This window comes from Prionailurus viverrinus, chromosome D3 (assembly GCF_022837055.1).
Source record: "Prionailurus viverrinus isolate Anna chromosome D3, UM_Priviv_1.0, whole genome shotgun sequence".
Lineage (NCBI taxonomy): Eukaryota > Metazoa > Chordata > Mammalia > Carnivora > Felidae > Prionailurus > Prionailurus viverrinus.
This window is the reverse complement of record NC_062572.1, coordinates 3,205,261-3,227,261: the sequence shown is the minus strand read 5'-3', so window position 1 is coordinate 3,227,261 and position 22,001 is coordinate 3,205,261. Positions and strand designations below refer to the sequence as shown.

Genomic DNA, 22,001 nt, shown 5'->3' with positions numbered 1-22,001 from the left:
TCTCTTTCCTGAGTTGTTGAGTCCGACTCTGTTGCCGTGACATGAAATTCTCTTGAGACCGAGGCTCTTCCTAAAATGTATCCTGGTGTCTTTTCAGGTGGACCCAGTGTTTACAAGGGAAGTGGGAGCCAGAGTAAAGAGGTAAGTGTGGGACGTGAACAAGCATTTCGCAGGACAGGAAACCTGGAGGCTGGTACATCCCCGCCCCCGACTCACGGTGCCCAGGCTCTGTTCCCGGCCCTTCCGAGCATCACCCCCTGTAATGTCCCGATGATCCCGGGAGGTCCGAGGTGCTCTCCCTCCCCCACTCGACAGGAAGGACACCGTGCAGGTAGCGTAATAAATCCCCGCGGTAGTGGCGATGCCCAGCCTCGCTCGCTCAGGGAGACGCGGATGAAGAACACTTAGAATCGTCACTGGTCACACTGGCCAGAGCTGAAAAGACCTGAACTGTCCAGAGCGCGGTTGACCTGGGGGAAACAGAAACACAGACTTCAACAATTGCTCACATAAGAAACAACCCGGACTAAGTAGGAGTCCAGTGACTTGGGTCCTGTCTCTGTCCCACTGTCCTCGACCTGAGGGTGGCAGGTGGAAACTGTCGCCCGTCCCCCTTCCCGCCCCCTCCCCACACGATTCGCAGGGACAGAAGCACGTCTCCACTCGTGTTTCAGGGCTGCGGGCGTGCGGCTGATCCGAGAGATGCCCCAGGGGGACCTACACGCAGCGCTCAAGAACTGCTTCGCGGTGGTGAACAGCTCAGTCTCCGAGGGCATGTCTGCGGCCATCCTGGAGGTAGGCACGAGCCCCAGTCCCGGCACAGGAGCCGGCAGAGGGCCCCTCCTTCCCGCTCTCCTGGGCGGAGGGGGCGTCCTGGTCAGTCGAGGTCCCCACTTCTCACAGCTGCAGGGAGCAAAACAGCATTCCCTGGGATTTTCAGAAGCCGGTTTTAAGTTCTACGCGGGACTTAACACCATTTCCTGTCTCTTGGCCGTTTGTCCTTGCCAGCTACAAAACAAGACAAAACTCAGTGGCCTCTCTGAGCCGCTAAATCTCTGTGATGGGAAGGCGCTGACTTGTAAGAGGCTGGGCCGGGAACTGGGATTGGGGGGGGTGGTTATTGTGGCACGAAGCCTTCTGTTTCTTGATTTCTTCTCCCCCTTTTCAGTACGCTCTCTAATCCCAGAATTCCCGGGATGAGGACGGGTCGGACTTTGGCCTGTGGCAGGGTGGGGGCGGGGACGTGGAGGGGGGGTTACAGGTGCAGGGGGAGGGGCCGGGCCGAGCGGATCCCCTCACCCAGCATCCGGCGTCCTAGGCACAGAGACTCACCTGTTCTGCGGGGGTGGGAATGGAGCCTGTCTACTTGGGGGTCCTGAAACAGGAGTGGGCACATGCTGTGTCCCCCCGCCCCAACATGTTGTGGGGGGTGGGCGGCAGGCTGTGGCTTCTGAGAACGGGCTCCATCCAAGCCCTTGAACCTTCCGGCTTGAGCCTCTGCAATGGCCGGCTGGCTCACCAGGGTATCTCGGCGGTTTCTTGGGGGGCCAGCATGCGTCCAGCCCAGAGGACCTCCCTTCCCCTTGCTGCCACTTCATCTCACTCTGGAGCCCTTTTCCAGAGGGGGCTGAGCGGGGGGCGGCCTGCGTTGGCCTGTGGCCCTGACAGCACGTCACGAGTTGCAGCACATACCTGGCTCTCACGGCCCCGAGCACGCGCCTTGCACGCGGTAGGCATGGCCAGGGTCTAGGGCAGGATAAGCCCTGCTTGGAGAAGGAAACGGTGGCCATCGGGCCTCCAGGACCGTGGACCGGGTTTCTCGTTTTCTTTCTCGCTACGTGGCTTTCTCCTTCCGACGGCTACCTGGAGCATTGCCGTCTTTTGTGGTCCGTAAGATCCATTTCTTCCCTCGGACACCAGTCGAATTTACCGAACTTGCGGGCAACAGGTACCATTCGGTGTCTCACAGAACACGGTTCGTAACTAAAGCAGGAAAAGGAATAATCCTCCCTAAACTAAGGAACAACTGATGTGGGTGCCTAATATTTTCTCGTGGGATTGTTTAAAGAAGCTAAACCCAAACAGCATCAGGAACAGGGGTAGAAGCTGAACACGGGTGCCTGGATGCCAGCCCCAGGCGCCCCCAGAGCGCCCAGCGCGGACCGAAACCCGCTTGTCGTCAGGCACAGCCGGGACCTCCATCCGAGCTGGATGATGAGCGTCTGTCTCCACGAGGCAGCTGGGAGCGGACCCGACCGCCCCCTGTGTAGCTGTTGTGCGCCTCCTGAGAACCCCAAGTGACTGTTGGATTGAGGGTTTCGAATGAAACTGATTTTAGGGGAGTGGTCTGGGTCCTCATCATTAGTGGCCATTCAGAGAAGCAAAGTGGTGAATCACAGAATGGATGCCTATCACTTTTGAAGGAAGCGATCTTCCGACCTCTCAGAATTAGCTTTGTTCTGTTTTGTTTTGTTTTCCATGGAAGCAAATAAAAATCTCATTTGCTAAAACACATCTCTTCCCAAGAAACTCCAAAAATCAAGCCCTAGCTGGGTGTGTGGGCAGTAGGGTGAATATTCCTACGGCAAATTTGTGGTTTCAAGTTTGGACTCATTATGGAGTTGAAGTCCCCTGGAATCAAACTGAAGTAATATAAGAAAGTATGCTCTTACTCCAGTCTTCCTACTTAGGGCCTCCTCCCCAACCCAGAACACACACACACACACACACACACACACACACACACACCACTCTGTGGGTCAAAGTTTCTGATGCCGGTGGGGGAAGGAAGGCTGTATTCTAATGGTTTTTTTTTTTAAGAGAGAGATAGAGTATGAGGGGGGAGAGGGACAGAGAGAGAGAGAGAGAGAGAGAGAGAGAGAGAGAGAGAGAGAGAATATCAAGCAAGCTCCATGCTTGGCACAGAGAATTTATGTCCTTGTTTGGGGCAGAAAGAAGGAGCTGGAAATAGGAAGGAGGAAACCCATAAATGAAGGTAGGGTTTTTGGAAAGTAATCACTGCTTGGCAAGAAAGGCGGCTGCATGATTGGGACAGGGTGGGAGGAGAGGCAGCGGTCAGTGGTCAGGGAGCGAGTGGTGGTCAGTGGTGAGGATTAGTGGCTGAGCTGTGTCCCTGCAGGAGCTCGGGTGTCGGAGTCCTAGCCCCCAGAATGCAGTCTCTTCTGGAGATGGGGCCTCTACAGAGGTGGTCACACGAAGATGAGTGGTTAGGGTGGAGCCCAAGCCACCACGCCGGGTGTCCTCGTGAGAAGAGGCCGTCTGGACAGACAGGTGCACACGGAGACAGGGAGAAGATGGCATCTCAGAGCCAAGGAGGGAGGCCTGGACCAGATAGATCCTTCCCACGCCCTCGGAAGGAACCGACCCTGAACCTTGATCTCAGACTCCCCACCTCCGGAATTGCGACCGCACATCCCGCATGGCTTAAGCCGCCCTGCTGCCGTGCTGTGTTAGCCCTCGCCCACCACTGCGGTGGGAGGGGTGCCCGACCTCGACGCTAGGCATTGTGGGGAGCTGCTCCCGTCGGGATCCAGGGGAAGAGGGACACAGCAGGACGACTGGTGGGGCACCGAGAACCAAACGCATTCCTGCTTCTGCCTGATTCTAAGCTGCTTTCCTTCCGGGAGGGATGGTGGGGCTTTTACAGAAAACAGGTGTCCCCACCAGGCTGTGTAGCTGCATCCTACCTCGATCCTGTGTGCTCCTCGACACTGGGGAACATGCCTGTCCTGTGACCTCACCTGTTCCCGACCAAGGCAATCTCCAGTAAGCGCTGTTTTTGTACGGCCAGGACAAGGCATTAAAGAAAGATAAAGCCACAACATTTATCACCGGACTGAAAACGAAGAAGTTTCCGAGATAAAGAAAAACTCATTAATTTGTGTTCAGTGACATCACCAGCCGTACACACAGCATTTTATCGGATTTAGTACAGTAACAGTAAAAAGTTAGCAACAAAGTAGTCGCTTACTGTGCAAATAAATTTATTGACAAACGATATTTGGGCATGCGTTTTACAGATTGTTATCCTGGGCTTTTGTTCTGGACTGTGGGGCCCACTTTGAATATAGTGAGAGGTATTTCACACTGTGTCTTTTTTAAATGCTTCTTTAATACAACAATTTTATTGAGCTATAATCCACATAATGAGCGTGTACATTAGTTCACTCATTTAAAGCATCAGTTCATTCCAAGTGTGCAGATTCAGTAGCTCTTAGTCTATTCGCAAGTTGTGAGCCATTAGCAGCTTTAGGAAATTTTCATCGCCTCCCCCCTCCCCCCCAAACATTGCACACATCATCAGTCACTCGCCGTTTCCCCAGCATCCCCTGCCCCCACACCAAGCCCAGCCTGAGACAACCACTGGTCTGCTCTCTGGTGTCACAGATTTGCCTCTTCCGGACATTTCTTATAAAGGGATCCGACAACACGTGGGCTTTTGAGACCTGCTTCCATCACCGACACGATGTCATGTTCTAGGATGTGTGGGTAGCTCCTTCCTTTTCACTGCTAAACGCACCATGGTAGGAACACACCGCGTGTACAGATCCACGTACCGGCTGATGGACGTCTGGGTGGTTTGCACTTTTTGGCCGTTATGAATGCTGCCGCTGTGGACACCTGTGTACAGAAGTATCTGCTTGACCACGTGGTTCCACTTCTCTTGGGTTTACATCCAGGAGTGGAGCTGCTGTCCCTTCGAGGAGGAGCCAGTCTGTCTTCCAAAGTGGCTGCGTCATCTCATATCCCACCATCAGGCCCTGGGGAAGATCCAGGTCCTCCACACCCTCGTCAACGTGTTACTGTCTTGTTGGCGACAGCCGCCCTATGCTGTGTGACGTGGTCGCACGTTGTGCACTTGACCCGTGATTCTCTATAGATGAAGGATATTGAGCATCTTTTCGGGCATTTGTTGTCCTATTTATATCTTCTTTGAAGAAATCCCTTCTCAAAACTCTTGCCCATGTTTTAAAACAATTTTTTTAACATTTGTTCATTTTTGAGAGAGAGAGAGAGAGAGAGAGAGAGAGCATGAGTGGGGGAGGGGCAGAGGGAGAGAGGGAGGCACAGAATCAGAAGCAGGCTCCAGGCTCTGAACTGTCAGCACAGAGCCTGATGTCGGGCTTGAACTCATGAACCTCGAGATCATGAGCTGAACCTAAGTTGGACACTTAACCAACTGAGCCACTCAGGCGCCCCTCTCTTGCCCATTTTTAAATCGGGTTGTTTCGCTCATTATTGAGTTGTAAGAGTTCTTTATATATTATAGATACAAGTCCCTTACCAGATAGATGCTTTACAAATGTTTTCTCCCATTCTATGGGTTGTCTTTTCATTTTCTTAATGGTTTCCTTTGAAGTTCAAAAACTTAAAATTTTTATCAAGTCCAATGTATCTATGTTTGTTGTTATTACTGTTGCTTGTGTTTTTGGTGTCATATCTAAGATTGCTTGCCTAATCCAAGGTCTCAAAGATTTACTCTTGTATTTTCTCCTAGGAGTTTTATGAGTTTAGCTCTTCCATCGGGTTGATGATTCATTTTGTTAATTTTCATGTATGGTCTAAGAAAAGGGACCAAGTTTATTCTTTTGCTTGTGTATACTATAATTTTTATTCCAAACTTTAATATAATTTACTTTCTTGCCAGCTCCCTGGTTCCTAAGGGCACCTGTTATTTATTTGGGATTTGGGGGTTTGGAATGCAGTCTTGAGCTCTGGGACATGTAGTTTTGCTGTGTGAATCTTACTGATTCAGGTAGAGAAACCATCAGCAACCTTAATCTTACTTGCAATGATAACTATGCCCAGAAATGAGTCTAAGCTCTTCAGTACCATCACTGAAACCTCCCATCACCCTTAACGAAGGAGATTTTATTATCATCCTGATTTTACATCAGAGGAAATAGGCGAACAGGTGAGAGAGCGTGACATTGGCTCAAGATCAGACAATTAGTACAGTTGACCCTTGAGCAACATGTTGGGGGGCAGCGCTGACCCCCACACATCACAAATCCACGTATACCTACTGACTGACCCTGAACTTAACTACTGACAGCCTACTGTTGACCGGAAGCCTTACCAATAACATAAACAGCCAATGAACACACATTTCGTATGCTGTATTCTTACCATAACGTTAGCCAGAGGAAAGAAAATGTAATTAAGAATCATAAGGAAGAGAAAATATGTTTATAGTCCCGTAGCATATTTATAAAAAAAAATCCACATGTAAGTGGGCCCACATGTAAGTGGGACCCTGTTGTTGAAGGGTCAGCTATACGTAAAAGGACCAGGATTCAGACCCGGTCAGAATAGCTTCAGAGCTTTTACTTTAAGAAAATTATTATTATTTTTTTTTATCTTTAAAAGTTTAAGCCTCAAGTTTAAAATCCTGTTACGCAGGGTCTTTCTTACCCCCCTCCACTCCATATTTACATTCCCTTCTCCCACAGCCACACTCTGGTTCCCAAAAATGTGATCAGAGAACATACTTTTTATGATTTCAGTCATTTTGAATGTATGGAGTCTTACTCCTTTTGACTTAACATATGGTATGTTCCGGAGGGAAAAAACCATGTGCGCTTGGGAAGAATGTGTCTTCTGTAGTCATTGGAGGCTTGTACTGAGAATGTCAGGTTAATTTGGTTAGTCCTGTTCAGGTCGTCTGTCTCCTTGATGGTTGTCTGTCTGGTTACTCTATCGGTTATTGAGAGTGGGGTATTGAGATATCCCATTATTATTATTAAATTGCCTATTTCTCCTTTCAATCCTGTCAGTTTTTGCTTCACATGTTGTGGGGCCTTGTCTTTAGGTGTGTGCACGTCTGTAATTTTTATGTCGTCCTGATGTATCGATCCTTTTGTCGTTATGAAATGTCCCTCTTTGTCTCCAGTAACAGGTCTTGCCCTAAAGTCCATTTCATCTGGTGTTAATACAGCCAGGGCAGTTCTTACGGTTACTGTTTTCTGGGTATATTTTCTCATCCTGTTACTTTCACACTTTTATGTCTTTGAATCCAAAGCGTATCTCTTGTAGGCAGTGAATAAATATAGTTGAGTCTTGCTGTTTTTAACGGAGCCTCACAATTTCTTCCTTTTTAGTGCAGTGTTTAGTCCATTCACATTTAATGTAGTGACTGAAATGGTTGGTTTCCATCATTTTTTTATGTGCTTCGGGATTCTGTTTGCTACTCTTCTCTTTAGGAATTTTATGGAGAGATTTTTTTTTAAATTTTTTTTTCAATGTTTATTTATTTTTGGGACAGAGAGAGACAGAGCATGAACGGGGGAGGGGCAGAGAGAGAGGGAGACACAGAATCGGAAACAGGCTCCAGGCTCCGAGCCATCAGCCCAGATCCTGACGCGGGGCTCGAACTCACAGACCGTGAGATCGTGACCTGAGCTGAAGTCGGACGCTTAACCGACTGCGCCATGGAGAGATTTATATGTGAGATTGGCCTGTGGCTTTCTTTCCTGTGCCATCTGTCTCATGCTTCGGTATTATTGTTGAGCTTGGTTCATAACAACTATTTGGAACGTTTCTTTCCTCTCTGTGATCTGGAACAGTTCCTGGAGCCCTAGGATTATGCAGCTTGATGATTTTGTCCAATTCCCTTGTGACACCGTCTGAGATGATCCTTTTGTTGTAGACGGTTTCCTTGATGACTTCTCTGTTTCTTTTATAGAAATTGATCTGTTTTAGCTTTTCTACTTCTACCACGTTTAATTCAGTAAGATGCATTTTTCTTGGAAACTACCCATTTCAGTTAGATTTTCAAACTTATTTGCAAAGATTTCTATAAATATCCTCCTAGAACTTTAAACTTCTTTGTTTCAATGGTTACTTCCCCCCTCGGTCTGTCTTATTTGCTTTCTCCTTTCTTCTGGCGATCAGGGTGCTGGTGACTTCTTTGTTTCATTGGCTTTTCTCCCCCCAATGAATCTCCACATCAGTTCCTTTGTTTTTGCTTTCTACTTCATTAATTACACTTCTATTATTGACTTTCTCCTACTTCCTTTGTTGTTGTTGTTGTTGTTGTCTTTTCAGGCCTTTTGAGTCCAGTAAGTCTCCTCTACTGTGTAATACCGCCTCGTTACCTCCCCTCCATCAGCTGGTCCCGTCACCTAAGCCTCCCACATCCTGCCATTTGCAGGTTGATAACAAATGTTTATCAAATGAGTGGACAACTCTCAGCGGTGTGCAGCCTTACATGTAGGGTGGGCACTCGATGAGCGCTGGCTGGGTTGATATGCGAATGAGTCTACACAACAGGAGGGGTGATCATAAGATCATTTTTGCGTGAAACAGGGATATGAACTCTGTCATCCCTCAGGATCGGGGGGTCCTGTGACTCTCTGATCACCGGTTTTACACATCTACCCTTGTCTCTTTAGTGCTACATCTACCTCTGTAGATATCTCCTCTCAATCTCTGTATCTGCCACAGATTCCTCACAAATACTCCGGTGCTCAACCCAAGTCGGGGGATGAACGTACCGCTCGAGTATGCAAGTGCTGTGGGGGCTGCCTGGGACAGAGGAACACGCTACGGGGCTCGCCATGCACCCTGACGTGTGGCTCACCTTCTTTCTGAACTCTGCCCTGACACGAGGCAGTGGGTGAAACAAGACAATCTCAAAGGTCTCATCCGTGCGGAGGATTCGGCAGTTAGTTGACAAATGTCTAGAAACGAAATCACAGTGTGTTGCGTGAGTTTAACGAGCTAGCGACCTGCACTGTGTGACAAGCAGAGAGACAAGCCATATGACTCATAGCTTCAGTCACCATAATTATGTTACGACCTCGTAACTGATGTAGTTGATGTGCCAGTCAGCTTATGCCACAAACCACATAATGGTGTTTGCGCAAAACGACATCTGAATTTTTCATGCACTGTGGAGAGGAGAGTTTAGTCCCTTCTTCCCAAACGATGCAGCCAAGACCCAGGGAGACTCCCAGGACCTCGACAGTATACTTGCTCCCTTGGCGGTTCTTGGATTGAACAATAGGAACTTTCACAAATGCCTCATTGTGGGGTGGGTGGTATGGGGCAGGAGCCCGGTCAGTTTTCCTCCAGCCCTCCAGGCAACTGGGCTGTACTCCAATGGGGACACCCACTGTGTTCTCCTGGAACAAAGATAATAAGACCGGGATGTTAATTCAAGACCAAGGCCTCTTGATCCCCAGCCCGTGCCGTCATCCAGGATGCCAGACCATGCCTGCAATGTGTCAGAACCCAAGGGGCCCAACCAGGAATCCATAAGCACTTGAGACCTAGCGTTGGGACGTGACCATTTCAGGTTACTTTTCCCTGGTGCCATCGAGGTGCCTCGTTCCCGAGTGTGATGACCATTGAAGATCCTGGTCTTGGCCCTACAAAAGGAAAATGGAAAATCTGACTTGGAGACCTTCTGTGTGCTTGAAACGCCAACAAGAGAGACTGACAAAGACGGACCCATCACTGTGTTGGGGACGCAGCCGGGCGGCTGGGGAGGAGCAGTTCAGCAGGGGCTCTCGTCCACAAGTCAACCTCTACCGCTTTCCCCGATGGTGGAAGCAAAGTAGCCCCAGAGGAGTGCCGACAGGAAGGGTGTCTCCAGCTCCTGCATTCTCTAGGGCCTGGATCCTGAGCTCAAAGTAGACCTGGAAGGGGTAGGTGATGAAGAGCCAGCAAACAAGGCATGCCCACAGAGACAACAGCGGGTGGTTAAGATGGCCACAGTGAACAACGCAACTGAGAATTCACTCTGCGGATGCTCCTGGGGCATTGGCCCCACAATATTTATTGAGCGTTTACTATGTGTGACGCCGGGCTCTGGTGTTCGGTGGGTGTTGCTGGCGTCCCTGCCTTATGAAGGCTCTGGTGTCACAGACCTTCCCACCGCGGTGCACGAAGCGGCTGTGGTTGGGTAGACTTACGTTTCTGAGAATGGAGTATCACCGCTTCGTGAGCAAACTTTGATTCCACAGAAGTAGACGCCGCGGGCAGAGGCAGCGTGCCCACGACGTGCTTTTGTGGAGTGAGAGCCAGATTATCGGTCTGCTGTTGGTGCAAGCCAGTCCTGCCCGTGGGCACCAGGCCGCAAAGGGCGTCCCTCTTACCCGCCGGACGGCACCCCCCACACGAAAGTCCCAGGTGACAGTAGCCAGCGGATACTCACTGTCGGAGGCCAGAATGGACCCGGAAGAACTGGCCTCTCCCGATACCCTTGCAGGCCGAGCTCCCCAAAACTGCAGGAAGAGAACCAGAGAGGTGCTTCCTTGCCGGGCGGGCGAGGCCAAGTCTTCCTGCTGTGCTCGCGGGCACCGCCCGAGGTCTCCATGCCAGCTCCTGCTGGGCTGCAGATGCCATGTGCGGGCCCCATTCCCTGGGGGGTGGAGAAGCTGCTTGGTGAATAATCAGGATGATGAATCACGCCCCTTCTTTCTCTTGTGTGCGTGCCGAGGAGACGTGCGCAGTCCTCCTGTTCTCACTGCTTGTGCTGCGGGCAGATTACCCGCCGGGGGAGTGATGAGGGTAATTAAAGATGTGTACCGCAGGCTGGCACTGCCCAGGTGTCCAGGGAGCGTTGGAGAGAGTGCGTTTCTCTGTGACACGGTGGCAACCGTGTCAGACAGAGCCTCACGGTACGTAGCTTTCCAGAACTAAAATTCAGCACGTACTTTGACAATGGCGTGCTTCGATGGGCTCATCGCTCTGGCAAGCGGTGTTTCTATGAGCTGCCAGAGGTCCGGTGGCCATAGAAGTTACTCCCCCCACAAACTGGCTCAGGCCGCCGGAGAAGCTCCCGATCGCGACTGCCCACCTGTCTCCTCTCTCTCTTACGTCCTCAGGCGATGGATCTGGAAGTTCCCGTGCTGGCCAGGAACATCCCCGGGAACGCGGCAGTGGTGAAGCATGAAGTCACAGGGCTGTTGTTCTCAGACCCTCAGGTAAGGGAGGTGGGGTCCCCGGGATCGGCTCATCAGAATGACTGTCGTTCTGCGGTTCCCATCTTTTCTCCAGCGCCCAGCGCCCCCCTCCCGCCTGCCCCCCCTCGGCGGGAGCCCTGTGTGCAGCGCGTGTCCCCGCCCAGAACAGTCTGATTCTGCCTCCAACAGGTGGCGTGGCCTCGAGCAAGTCAGGTCACCTATGAGATGCTTGGCTGTCTCGCTTCCAAAGCGGGCACGGCCTTCGATTTCTAGAATACCTGCTGGTTTCTAGGAGGTCGCCGTATATCCGATCACCTGTAATGCCTCACAACAATGTACAGGATAAGCCGGGGACTTGCGTCTATGCACGCGCACACACGTGTATTTTGGAAGTATTTTGGAAGTGGACGGCGCCTCTGAGAGCGGGCACGGCTGGGGCACGCGTATGTGTGTGCCTGGACGTCCGGGAAGCGTGTGAAGGGGTTTCCCGTTCGCAAGCTGCTGAGGTTTCCAGGGTACTAGTGTCTGCCTGCACCCGAAGCCCCGGGGACCGCGTGCGAGGCATGTGGCCGGGTCTCCAAGCCCGGTTTTGTCCTCTGGACACGTGCAGCTCACTGTACCTCCTGCCGCCTGGAGGTGTGAGGGGGGACACGCAGGGCTGAGCGTGTTCACGCCCGCGGCAGAGCCCTGGACCTGTCATCACGGAAGGAGAGGCACTACCACTGACAGCGCCTTGTGTCAGGCGGTCGTAAAGGAAGTCTCGGGCCCGAGTTCTGTTCTTCAGGTCTTTAAAAATCAGGTCCTACTTCCCCGCGTCTTTATTAAAGCACATATTCTATTCAGAAATGCACGGATGTGTGCTTAAAAATTACAGTCGATTCACCTGTTTGAGAATGCAGTTCTTCAGACTTCCCTGCGGCAGGTGTTTAATCCGAGGCGGCCCTCCCTTTCCCTGGCTATGACGATGGGTCACCTCTCGTCACGGCTGACTGGCGCGTTGGCTCGCCCGGGGGGCAGGTGCACCAGCCAAGGGGGCCGGGGGCTTACCCTCGGCACCAGGGCCTTCCCTTTCGGCAGCAACACAAGCCACAGCCGTACGAGCCTGTGAAGCCTTTAGAGTGGGCACTCGCTGATTCTCCAAGCAACGGTTTCTGGATCTGTCAAAATCAGCAGCAGCCAAGCTTTTCGGCCCGATGGCATCGTCTGCACCCTGGCAGCTGCTTTCACTTCCAGGTCCCCAAAGGCCACGTCTACTTATTTTATAGCTCAATTTCAGAGCGCTGTAACTTTGCCAGTGAGAGTCCCTCCGGTGGGGGACACCTTCTAACATCAGCAAGTAACCGCCCCCCTGCCCCCCCCCCCCCGCCATAGGTCAGGTCACTTCTGCCGGTGACTGGCGTTCCGACTCTCAGACACAGAACCGCAGCACTCACAGAGTTAAGTCAAGGACTTACTTTGATTCCAACACCTCTACGTTGGTTTTCACAAAGGATGTTTTTAAAAAATGATTTGGATTGCACATGGTGGGGGGGGGGTGGTGGCTGTGTTTTTTAACAGACTTTAAAAACCGCGCTAGACGCGGCTGTCACGCACGGCGTTGTTTGTCTTCTTTGTGGTTGGGACCAGACTCGCCCAAGCCCAGAGTGGGAGCTTCCTTCCAAAGCAACATGCGTTTTAAATAAACCAGCACCTCTGGTTATAGTCACATCAACCGAGGGCCTCCAGTGGGACCGGCCGCTGCCTGGCTAGTTCAGCACTAGCCCTCGGTCCCCGGGGATGGGATGCAGAAACCTGACGAGGCCCCTGGCTCATGGGCTCCATACCCCGCTGGCCCACCCTTCCACCCTTCGAAGCAGAAGACATGCTTCGCATAGGTTTTGCCTGAAGGGCCTCAGTGGTTCTCGGGGGGCATCCGTATCTATCCTCTGGCTCATTTTGTGAACCTTTTATTAAAACTAACACAACAGCAGGGGCAGAGACGTGACCTTTCCCCCAAGAGCGTAGCCCATACTCGGCAACGGTCCCCATCAGGGCCCTCACTCCCTGACCCCTTCCCTGTGCACCCGTGGCCCCGTCTTCACGCTCCGTGACAGCCAGCCTGCCCGTGGCCAGGGGGGCCAACCGCGTGCTGAGCCCTGAGGGCTCACGTCTTCCCGCCATCGGGTTCGGAGCCAAGCCAGCTCTGTGTGCAGGCCTTCTCCCGGAGCCCCTGGTGGTGCCCGTGTCTGGCCCCAGAAGGTAAACAATCAGGGCGGCGCAGGGGCCATGGTCATACCTGGTCAGCCCGGACAGCAGAAGTGAGGTCGGGGGAGGAGGCGCGTGACGTACGCGCGTGGCCGGGAGCAGGGAGAGGGAAGAGAACAGAAGCGGGTGTGAATGGGGCTCTCTCGGGGCCAGGTGGCTGATGCCCTCATGTCTGGGCACGCAGTGGAGACCACACCCCCTGGGGGGAGTGAGTGCCAGCCACCCCGGGCCCCCGGCTGGACTCACGGTTGTTGTCCTGTTTGAAGACAGGCTGGAAATCCCAGATTGTACTTGGCTTTTGCCCATTTGTAAATCTCGGTATTTCGGTTTTTAAAGTCATTAAGTCATTAAACACAGCACGGGCCTGTCCCAGCATGCAGGGGAAGACTGGCCGTGCAGGCCGCCGGCTTGATGTCTGCTCCGGACGAGGGTGGCCCCGTCTCTGCAGGAAGGAGAGATGGACATTCCCAGCGAGGTCGTGTCCCAGGTGGCGCATTCCTAGGCCCGAGGCTGCGTCTTGCCCTCCAGGCCGCAGGGTCTCATGAGCCAGAAAGAGGGGTTTGGGCGGGAAGGAACAAGAGTGGGGGGTTCTCCCCGTGTCCGTGCGACAAGGCGTGTGAACTGGTTCACGCATGAGGCGTGTGAGGCAGAGGACTTTTACTGAGCCTCCTGTGTGGCAGGCGCTGAGCTCAGTCCTGGGGACAAATGCTGGGAGAGAAAGGGTCCAGGCCCCCTGGGGCTCACGGTCTAGGCAGGTGGTGGCAGGATAGGGCAGTGTGTCCTTTTCACGGCCCTCAGCACGAGGGGCACCACCCCTGATGGGAGGCTGGCCCCGTGCTTCACAGGGATGGACTCCTGTCACGCTCACAGGTCCTGCCTGCGGTGGACAAGGCCGGTCTGGAAAGAGGGAGGTTCCCTGCAGGGAAGGGCACTGGGGGTCGGCAGGGCCCCGAGCGCGGAATCTGGGGTGCGTGAGGGCGTGCGTCGCGGGAGAGCTGGAGGCAGTGCAGTGCGCCGCAGGGAACAGCATGAACGAACGAGAACTCACGAGTAGGGTGCCTGGGACTCAGGAACGTGGGGGGCACAGATCTGGTGGGGTCCCCGCGGTCTGCGTGTCCTGGTGCTAGGCTGTGATTGTTTACATGGTACATTTGTTATAGGAAAGTTGACAGCATAAAAATTAACAAGTGGCCACAACTGGCCATTTGGAGACAGCCTCCTCTTTCTCAGGACACGTGCGCACATGGCCCACCCCTTCCCGTGTGGACGGGCCACTCTGTCGCATCTTGGTTTGGTGACACGTCGTGAGCTGCTGTTGTGTCCACGGCCACGGGACGGAGTCTCGCTCCCATGGATGTAAAGACAGGGCGCCTTTTCTCCCTGGGGCGCCGCACAGCAAAGGTCGGGTGTGTGTCCAGCAGAGCAGGTGGGGGGCGGGGCACGCCGACCCGATGCCTGGGTTCCTTGCCAAGTACTTGCTCCTGCTTTGTTGGGGCCGTTCCAGGAGCTGGTGGTCCCGGAAAGCGTGGCCTTCAGCTACCGCCCCCGGGAGGCACGGCTGGTGGCTGAGGTCCGAGGGAAGGAGAGCATGACTGCCATGAATGAGGCTGTGTGTGGACATCCGTGTGGACGAGGGCAGTGGCTGTCACCCTCCCCTATGGGTTTGTGGGCCGAGGTGGCCACGCACGGACTCAGCAGGACAGCGCTGGTCAGGAGGCTTTGCAGGGGCCGGAGGCGGCCTCGGCCGGGCTCTGCCCTGACCCCCGGGCCTGCCTCCCACAGCCCGCCGCAGCCAGCCTCGTATCTCGTGTCCCCGAAGTGCGGCCGGGCTACCTTCATGGCCGCTCTCCTTACGCATTTCTTGAGGGCTTTGCTCTTTCTGGCTCACTCTGTGAGGCTCCTGACCCTGCTGTGGTCACCGTGCATCCCCCAGAACCGTCCCCCGGCCACCTCTCCTCCCAACGCCTTCTCTCCCATTCTGGTTCTTTGCTTCCCGAGACTGGAGGCTGAAGGGTCTGAGTGTAATTCCGGCTTCGGCCACTTTGCCTCTTACTGTGTGACCCTGAGCACAGTTCCTGGACCTCTCTGTGCTCCTGCCTCCCTGTCTGTGCAAGGAGCCGTGAGAACAGCGCAGGGTCCCCGTCCCTTTCTGCAATTCCGAAATCCAGAGAAGCGCTTGGAAAACAATCTAATTTTCCGTGAGCTTCGTGCCAAAACCGACTTGGCAGCGAAGTCGTATCTGAGCCGACGCGAAGTTATTTGTGGCTTTGTTTATCCTGCTTAGGGTGACCGTTTGGACGTTCTGATTCGGAAATTGTGGTTTGTCGCGTACGGGGCGCCGTCTGAAGCCACCGCAGGGCGCGCGGAAATGGAAAAGGGCACAAACGCCACCGTTAAATCCCCCAAATCCCGGATTCTGATCATGAGCCGCTGCCCGGCAGAGGGCACGTGACAGGTGCCGGCTGCCGTTTGCTGCTGATCTGCGGCCGGTCCCAGCCCCGCTGGAGGCTCTGGGCCAGACTCCAGCCATCCTCGCGGAGACGAGAGTGGGAACAGGCTTGCACCTCCCCGAGGCTCTCTCCTTGACTTGCTCGGGAGCCGGAGAGAACGAGGAGGGGGTTAGCTTTCCCACCACGTGGATCACATGGGCTGCCCTTTCCCCGCCTGTCCCACGCAGCCCGGGGGGGTCAGAACACGCGCCCAGGCCTCCGGCACGCTGTCCCTCGTCCCGGGGCGTGGCCGGCTTCGGGGGCCTCGTCTGTGGGGTGACCGGTTGGGCACGAGCCAGGTGCCGTCCTACAAAGTGGCCTGAGCGAGGGGGTTGCTGAATAGCCCGAAGCTCGGCTTTTATCTGGTCGGGTCTAGCTTCTCTTGGAGGAATAAGGATAAATGGCTCAGAGAAGGTGGTTGGAGGGTAGAAGTCCTGAGGACCATCTAGTTAAGCACCAGTGCGGCTTTCCGGCTGCAAGGGCGTTGCTTTCCAGGGAGGCTTCCCCCCTGCCCTGTGGCGTTAGGGGGACGTTGTTGTGACAAGGGTCCCAACAGGGCTTTAAACGTCAGTTCTGTGAAACTGCCCCGGCTCGCCATGCCCTGGACCTTGGCGGGTGCCACCGGGAGAGAAGGCGGGTCAGACGGACTCCGTGGCGAGTTTCCCACCAGCCACGGAAGACTCCTCGGGGAGGAAGGGGATCAGAAAATGGCAAACTGCTCGCTGAATCGTTGGGAAAACGAAACCACGCTCTTTCGCGTTGACTTTTGTGCTTAACTTTAGAAACGTGTGACCTGAGCCCTGGTTTGCACACCTGTGGCCCTGGGGTGGCTCGGGGCCACACCTGCGTCTCACTTACTTTGCCACGTGCTTCACGTTTTGCATTACTTGTTGGTATTTATCGCGAAGAACTTTTATGTAAACATCCGGAATCCGGGCCTCTCTTGAGGAGCATGGAGAATGTGACCTCCAGTCCAGGCCTGTATTTTCTGTGGCTCGGGTGGGCGCTCGAGTTTCCAGCGCTGGCCTAGAACCCTGTCTGGATCTGGATCTGTCTTTGAGCTCTCTAAGGTGGGATGTGGGATGCCCATACCTGGCTTCTGTTTCTTTTTTCTCTTTTCTTTTCTTTTCTTTTCTTTTCTTTTCTTAAAGCTCATTTATTTTTGAGAGAGAGAGTGGGGAGAGGGGTAGTGCAGAGAGAGAGGGAGAGAGAAAATCCCAATCAGCAAAGAGAGAATCCGCTGACAACGCAGAGCCCGATGCGGGGCTTGACCTCACGAGCCGCGAGATCATGACCTAAGCTGAAACCAAGAGCCGGGCGCTTAACCGACTGAGCCCCCCGGGCCCCCACATTTCTGTTTCCTCTTAACTGTCTCAGCGGATGTCCCTCTCACACCTTTTAACTTACCATTCTGAACGGCCGGCAAGAGTAGACCGTTACTCTGCATGAAGCCCCTGATGAACGTCCCCGCCCCCAGTATTTGCCCCATGGGGGGAGAGTCAGCTAGCTGATCAGTTTTCTGGCAAGTTCTACGGCCAACAGCTCTGCAGAATCCAGGGCGTTCTGGCCGGCCCGCCGATGCCTCGGGACCTGTGCTGGTTTCCGAGGAGCTCTGCTGAAACTCTCACCGCCTCGCTGCCCGGCGTGTTTGGTGAGGCATGCCTCCGCCCCGGTCCTGGCGGGCATCTCTGTCCACGTGCTGTCGTCCTCAGGCAGGCCAGCTCGGGTTTCTCCAAGCGGCGACCTCAGGGCCCGAATGCGAGCAGGAGATGCCCGGGGGCTTTGAGTGGAGGTCAGACACATCACCCGTGACACATCCCGCCGGTCAAGCAGGGATTCAAGAGCTGGAGACCCACCCCCACCTGGTGTGCGGGAGGGGTGGCTGAGTCGTACTATAGAGCAGGGTGTACGTGGGGACGGGGGTTGCGGCCACGCCCTTGTGTGCAGTCGGCCCCGGCAGGTGCCCCGCCCTCTGTCCACCGGCGTTCTTCAGGGTCCGTGGGTGTGCCCTCCGCGTGTGGCCTTGGCGGTCATGCAGAAGCTGGTTTAGTCCAGAGGAAAATAGTCCCAGAGCCCCCGGGAGGGAGTCCGACCACCCACCATCAGGTTCCCCTTTGCTTCTCCCTGATACTTCTCTCCCTTTACCTCCGGCCACTCACCCAGGGTTTTGTTATGTGATGGCCACGGTGTTTCTGACTCCCCACCTGAGTCTCTCGTGCTAATTTATTTAAGTCTGCGTTCCGTTTGGTCTTCTGCGCTGAGAGGAGACGGTGCACTTTGTCACATTCCATCCGTCCAAGCCCCATCATTCAGGATTTTGCTGCCAAACGGCCACACATTCTGTAGAAATCATAAAGTCCGTGCGTTAGATAAATCCAAGGTATGACCAGAGTCGTAAAATAATATGCCAAAGCCACGAGCCTCTCGAATAATTTTTATAAGAATGTTGTTCTACTATAAGGTGAGAATAAATATGTTACGTGTTTATTATAAAAGAACACCCATTTACTAAAAACTATGTACATAACACATAAAAATATAATTCCACTCTATCATAAATATCGCTGTTTATATTGCTAGCTATAAAGAGCATTCAACGTTTAATTAACAATAATTTTGAGAGTATGTGGACATTCCTTTCAAACAGCAAAGCATCGTATGTTAATCCGAGTCCTGGCTGTCTTCTTGGCGTTTACACAGGCTCCCCGGAGTCCTGGAGACAGTGATGGCCAAGCATGTGCCCAGGGCCCTCTGTACTGACTCGTTCAATCCCATAAGCATGTCACGAAGCAGATGCTGTCATTGTCCCTCAGTTACAGATGAGGAAACACAGGCACAGAGAGGTTAGGAAGCGTCCCCATCTGGAGGTGGGGTGTGAGGGTACACGCAGGCCTCCTGACTCACCGAACTTGGCTCTTGGCTGAAACGCAGTATTAGCACGTATGCGTGTGACCCTCCTCTCTCTGAATACTGTTGAACAACCGAAAACTAATCATTCTAATTCTTTCCAGTTTTGAAGGGCTTTGATATTCGAAACCCGTCAGCAGGACCGCACTTGCGTTAGTGACGATTGTCTGAGGGTGCCAATAGATAACGTCAATAGATAGTACAGTTAGTTAACGGAGGAAAAGGCCAGAAAACCAAGGACATTCGGTCTCCTCTCCCTCCTTCACCCGGGGAGTCTGGGGCAGGGTTGGGCTGACCCATCTGGTGCCACTGACCCTGAAGAGAGGGTAAATGTGAGACTCAGAGAGTTAACTGGCTTGGCCAAAGGCACACAGCTCACTTAGGTCCTGCAGAAGGGTTTGAGCCCAGCTCTGACTCTGCAGCCTGGCACTCGCCCCCCACGGCAGAGCATCCGAAGACAGGCTCTGTGCCCGGGAGAGAGGAAAGAAGGCCCAGCACAGTGGGAAACCGATGGGGCAGGGGTAGCATCGGACAGCGTGTGGGGCTCAGATCCTGGAGCAGGACCCAGGTCACCTCTCAGCCGACACTCATGAGCGAGGGACCAGAGAGTGGACCTAAGAGTCATTGCAGAGGAAGGAAACAGCAGCTCTCGGCAATCCAGGGAAGAGAGGGGGGGAGGCATGGTTGGTGGCTCCGCGAGCTTTCCCCGGACGGTCACCCAGCACGTGTGTGTGTTTGCTTACACCTGTCTCTCTCCCACCCGTCTCTCGGCAGGAGTTTGTGCAGCTGGCAAAGAGACTGGTCAGCGACCCCACACTAGAGAGAGAAATCGTGGCCAACGGAAGGGAGTACGTGAGAGCGCGTCACTCGTGGCAGGCAGAGAGATGCACCTATCAGAACCTCATCAGGACCCTCGAGGGAAGCATCCAGGACTAAGGGCGCTCGCCTGGTGCCCTCACGCGCCCGCCTGTGGCCGCCGCCAGATGCGCGGCCCCGGGCAGATACCCAGAGACAGAGCTCTGGGCCACCGGGTCCATCCCAGGACAAGTCACACCAGTTTTATCGGAATCCTAGATAAACAACATCAGTTATAAGGGAGAACCGCATCCGGATGTCTGTGCTTCCAGATAATATCCCGGATGTGTTTACAGATCGGTCCTGATGGAGACGCGGCAGCTCCTGGGCTCATGGGGGTGGGGGGTGGGGGATGGGGGAGACCACGTTAGCTGCCGTGGGACCCCAGGTACCACGGGGCCTCATTTGCAAACCACCCAGTGCAGACGCTTCCCTGTGGGTCTTCTGATGACTTAGGACCCGTCGTTGTTCAAAAAGCAAAAGCAAAATCGCACGTCCGCACAGAGGGGCCCTGGCAGGTACGTGCACGGGGCCCCCGGCTCGGGGAGGTTTGCTCCTTGGGACACCAGGACACAGGGCTGTGGGTGAGTCTCCCAGCAGCACGGCTCGCTCAGCAGTTCCATAGCTGAGAGGCAGGGCATGCGCCCTGGGAAAGCGGGCAGTCCACACTGCAGGCTCCTCCTGGGAAAGCGGAAGCAAGGGGATGGGGTACACGGTGCTCACAGCCTGGAAGACACTCCAGCAACCCCAGATGGAGCCTGGGTCGTTGCGGTCAGCGTCAGGGACCCAGGGGTGGGGGCCCAGCGGGTCACAAGCTTCCAGCCCGTGGCAGGACCGGCCGTCTGGTGACGTTACCCCACACCCCACCTCGGAGACCCAGTGTGGCGAGTTTAGCCAAGTGGAGCCGTCACTGCTGTGATGTCCCTGCCGCAGCAGCACGGCGTCCCCAGAACCGGTGCCTGCTCGCCTTTGGAGGCCACACCGGCCCCTGGTGGGTCTTGAGTCACCGCGTTCCCGGGGACGTGCCGTGGCAGCAAAGGGAGTGGAGAGATCCCCCGCATGGTGGGAGGTAGAAAGCAGTGGGGACTTGAGAAGGTAGAGCAGCCTCGGGAGCCCACGGCACGTGGCGCTTCGTTGGTCGGTCTGGACGCCGGCAGACCTGGGGGCAAGCAGTCACCTCGACTGGGGCTCCATCCGGGACGCACGGACACGTTCGGGGTCTGCACGCTCCCCGTCCGCCTTGCTCAGAGCCGAGCCAGGAAGGCAGCCGCTCCTCACGGCTGGGGTTTGCTCTCGTGACCCTGCCGAGCCCGAGGCGGCTCGCCCTGAATCTGGAAGTGGCAGTGCCCCTTAGAGAGAGCCACGCGATGGCTCAGGGGCCACCCAGCGGTGCTGCTGGTTACAAAACTCTGGTTGTTCGGAAGCTTGAACCCATTCCCTGTTGGAATGCTGCAGTAGATGCTTGATCACGCCGTACCTGAACGCCATCGGTTTGCGTCCCTAGATAAACATGCTCCCAAGCTGGACGCACTTTGGGGAGGGGCGTGTTTCTGAACGAATAAAGTGCGCCACCATCAGCTCAGGGAGACGGCTGCCGTGTGTTCACGTTGTGTGCGGCGCTCTGCGAGAAAGCGCCGCCCGCCCACCCCCCCCGCCGCCTCCAGCCCCCACCCAAGAGGTGCCAACGCTCCAGAACCTCACTCATCAAGAGGGGTTTCAAACACCATCGCTGTTTTAATGCCGAAGCGCAGACGAAAAACGGTGCTTTTCCACAAACATGGCAGATGATTCTAGTTTCATACTCAGTTAACTTTACGCTTAAACGTTTTGTGTATCGTTTTCAAATCTGCTGACGCACAGGCTTGAGTGACGCCAGGACTGAATCTCCAGGTAGAGCTGAGACACGACAGCCTTCACATACGGCGGCGGGGGGGGGACTGCATTTTAAGGAGGCATCGTGTGAGGGAGCCGAGGGGCGCTGCCTCCTCGCGGCCTCTGGTCCCGCGACAGCTGGCGCTGCTGGCTTCCCGTTGAACACCCCCTTTGCCCTTCCACCCTGTTCTGGAAGAGCTCCCGGCCTCGGGGCCCTTCTGATCTGAAAGCTTCCTCACAGGCGTTCAAGGCTTACAGACGCAGACCACGTGGGCTCTCTGGGGGCGGCTCTTGGTAGCGGGACTTGCCTGGCGTTGATCCCGACCTTTCCGCCATGTGGGGAGGGCAGCTCTTACGCGTTTCCCCGATGAAGGACGCAGTCCGTGTCTTGCTCCCACCCCCGAGTTCCTCTTTTCTTGCCTCTCCCCACGCCCCACCCTCACTTCTCCTTCCTGACCCAAAGTCCTGGGAGGGTCAGGGGGCCCCCCAGGCAAGCCGCCCTCATGGGAGAGGCCACTTTTTTTTTTTTTTAAAGTTTGCTTATTTGAGAGAGGGAGAGAGAGAGAGCACAAATTGGGGAGGGACACAGGGAGAGGGAGACAGAATCCCAAGCAGGCTCCACACTGACAGTGCTGAACCGTGAGATCCTGACGGGAGCAGAAGTCAGACGCCTCACTGACTGAGCCACCCAGGCGCCCCAGGG

General features: G+C 54.7%; 1 protein-coding gene across 2 annotated transcripts in view; it reads left to right on the top strand.

The window, feature by feature from the left end:
* GLT1D1 (glycosyltransferase 1 domain containing 1) overlaps nt 1–19,753 on the top strand; it is a 113,329-nt gene extending 93,576 nt beyond the window's left edge. For both annotated transcript variants that reach the window (XM_047827361.1, XM_047827360.1), the window contains 4 exons: nt 98–141; nt 675–795; nt 10,854–10,952; nt 19,346–19,753. In XM_047827361.1, the coding sequence (XP_047683317.1) occupies nt 98–141; nt 675–795; nt 10,854–10,952; nt 19,346–19,507 (426 nt within the window). In that variant the 3' untranslated portion in view covers nt 19,508–19,753. The remainder of the gene's footprint in view (nt 1–97; nt 142–674; nt 796–10,853; nt 10,953–19,345) is intronic.
* The last annotated feature ends 2,248 nt before the right edge of the window (nt 19,754–22,001 follow it).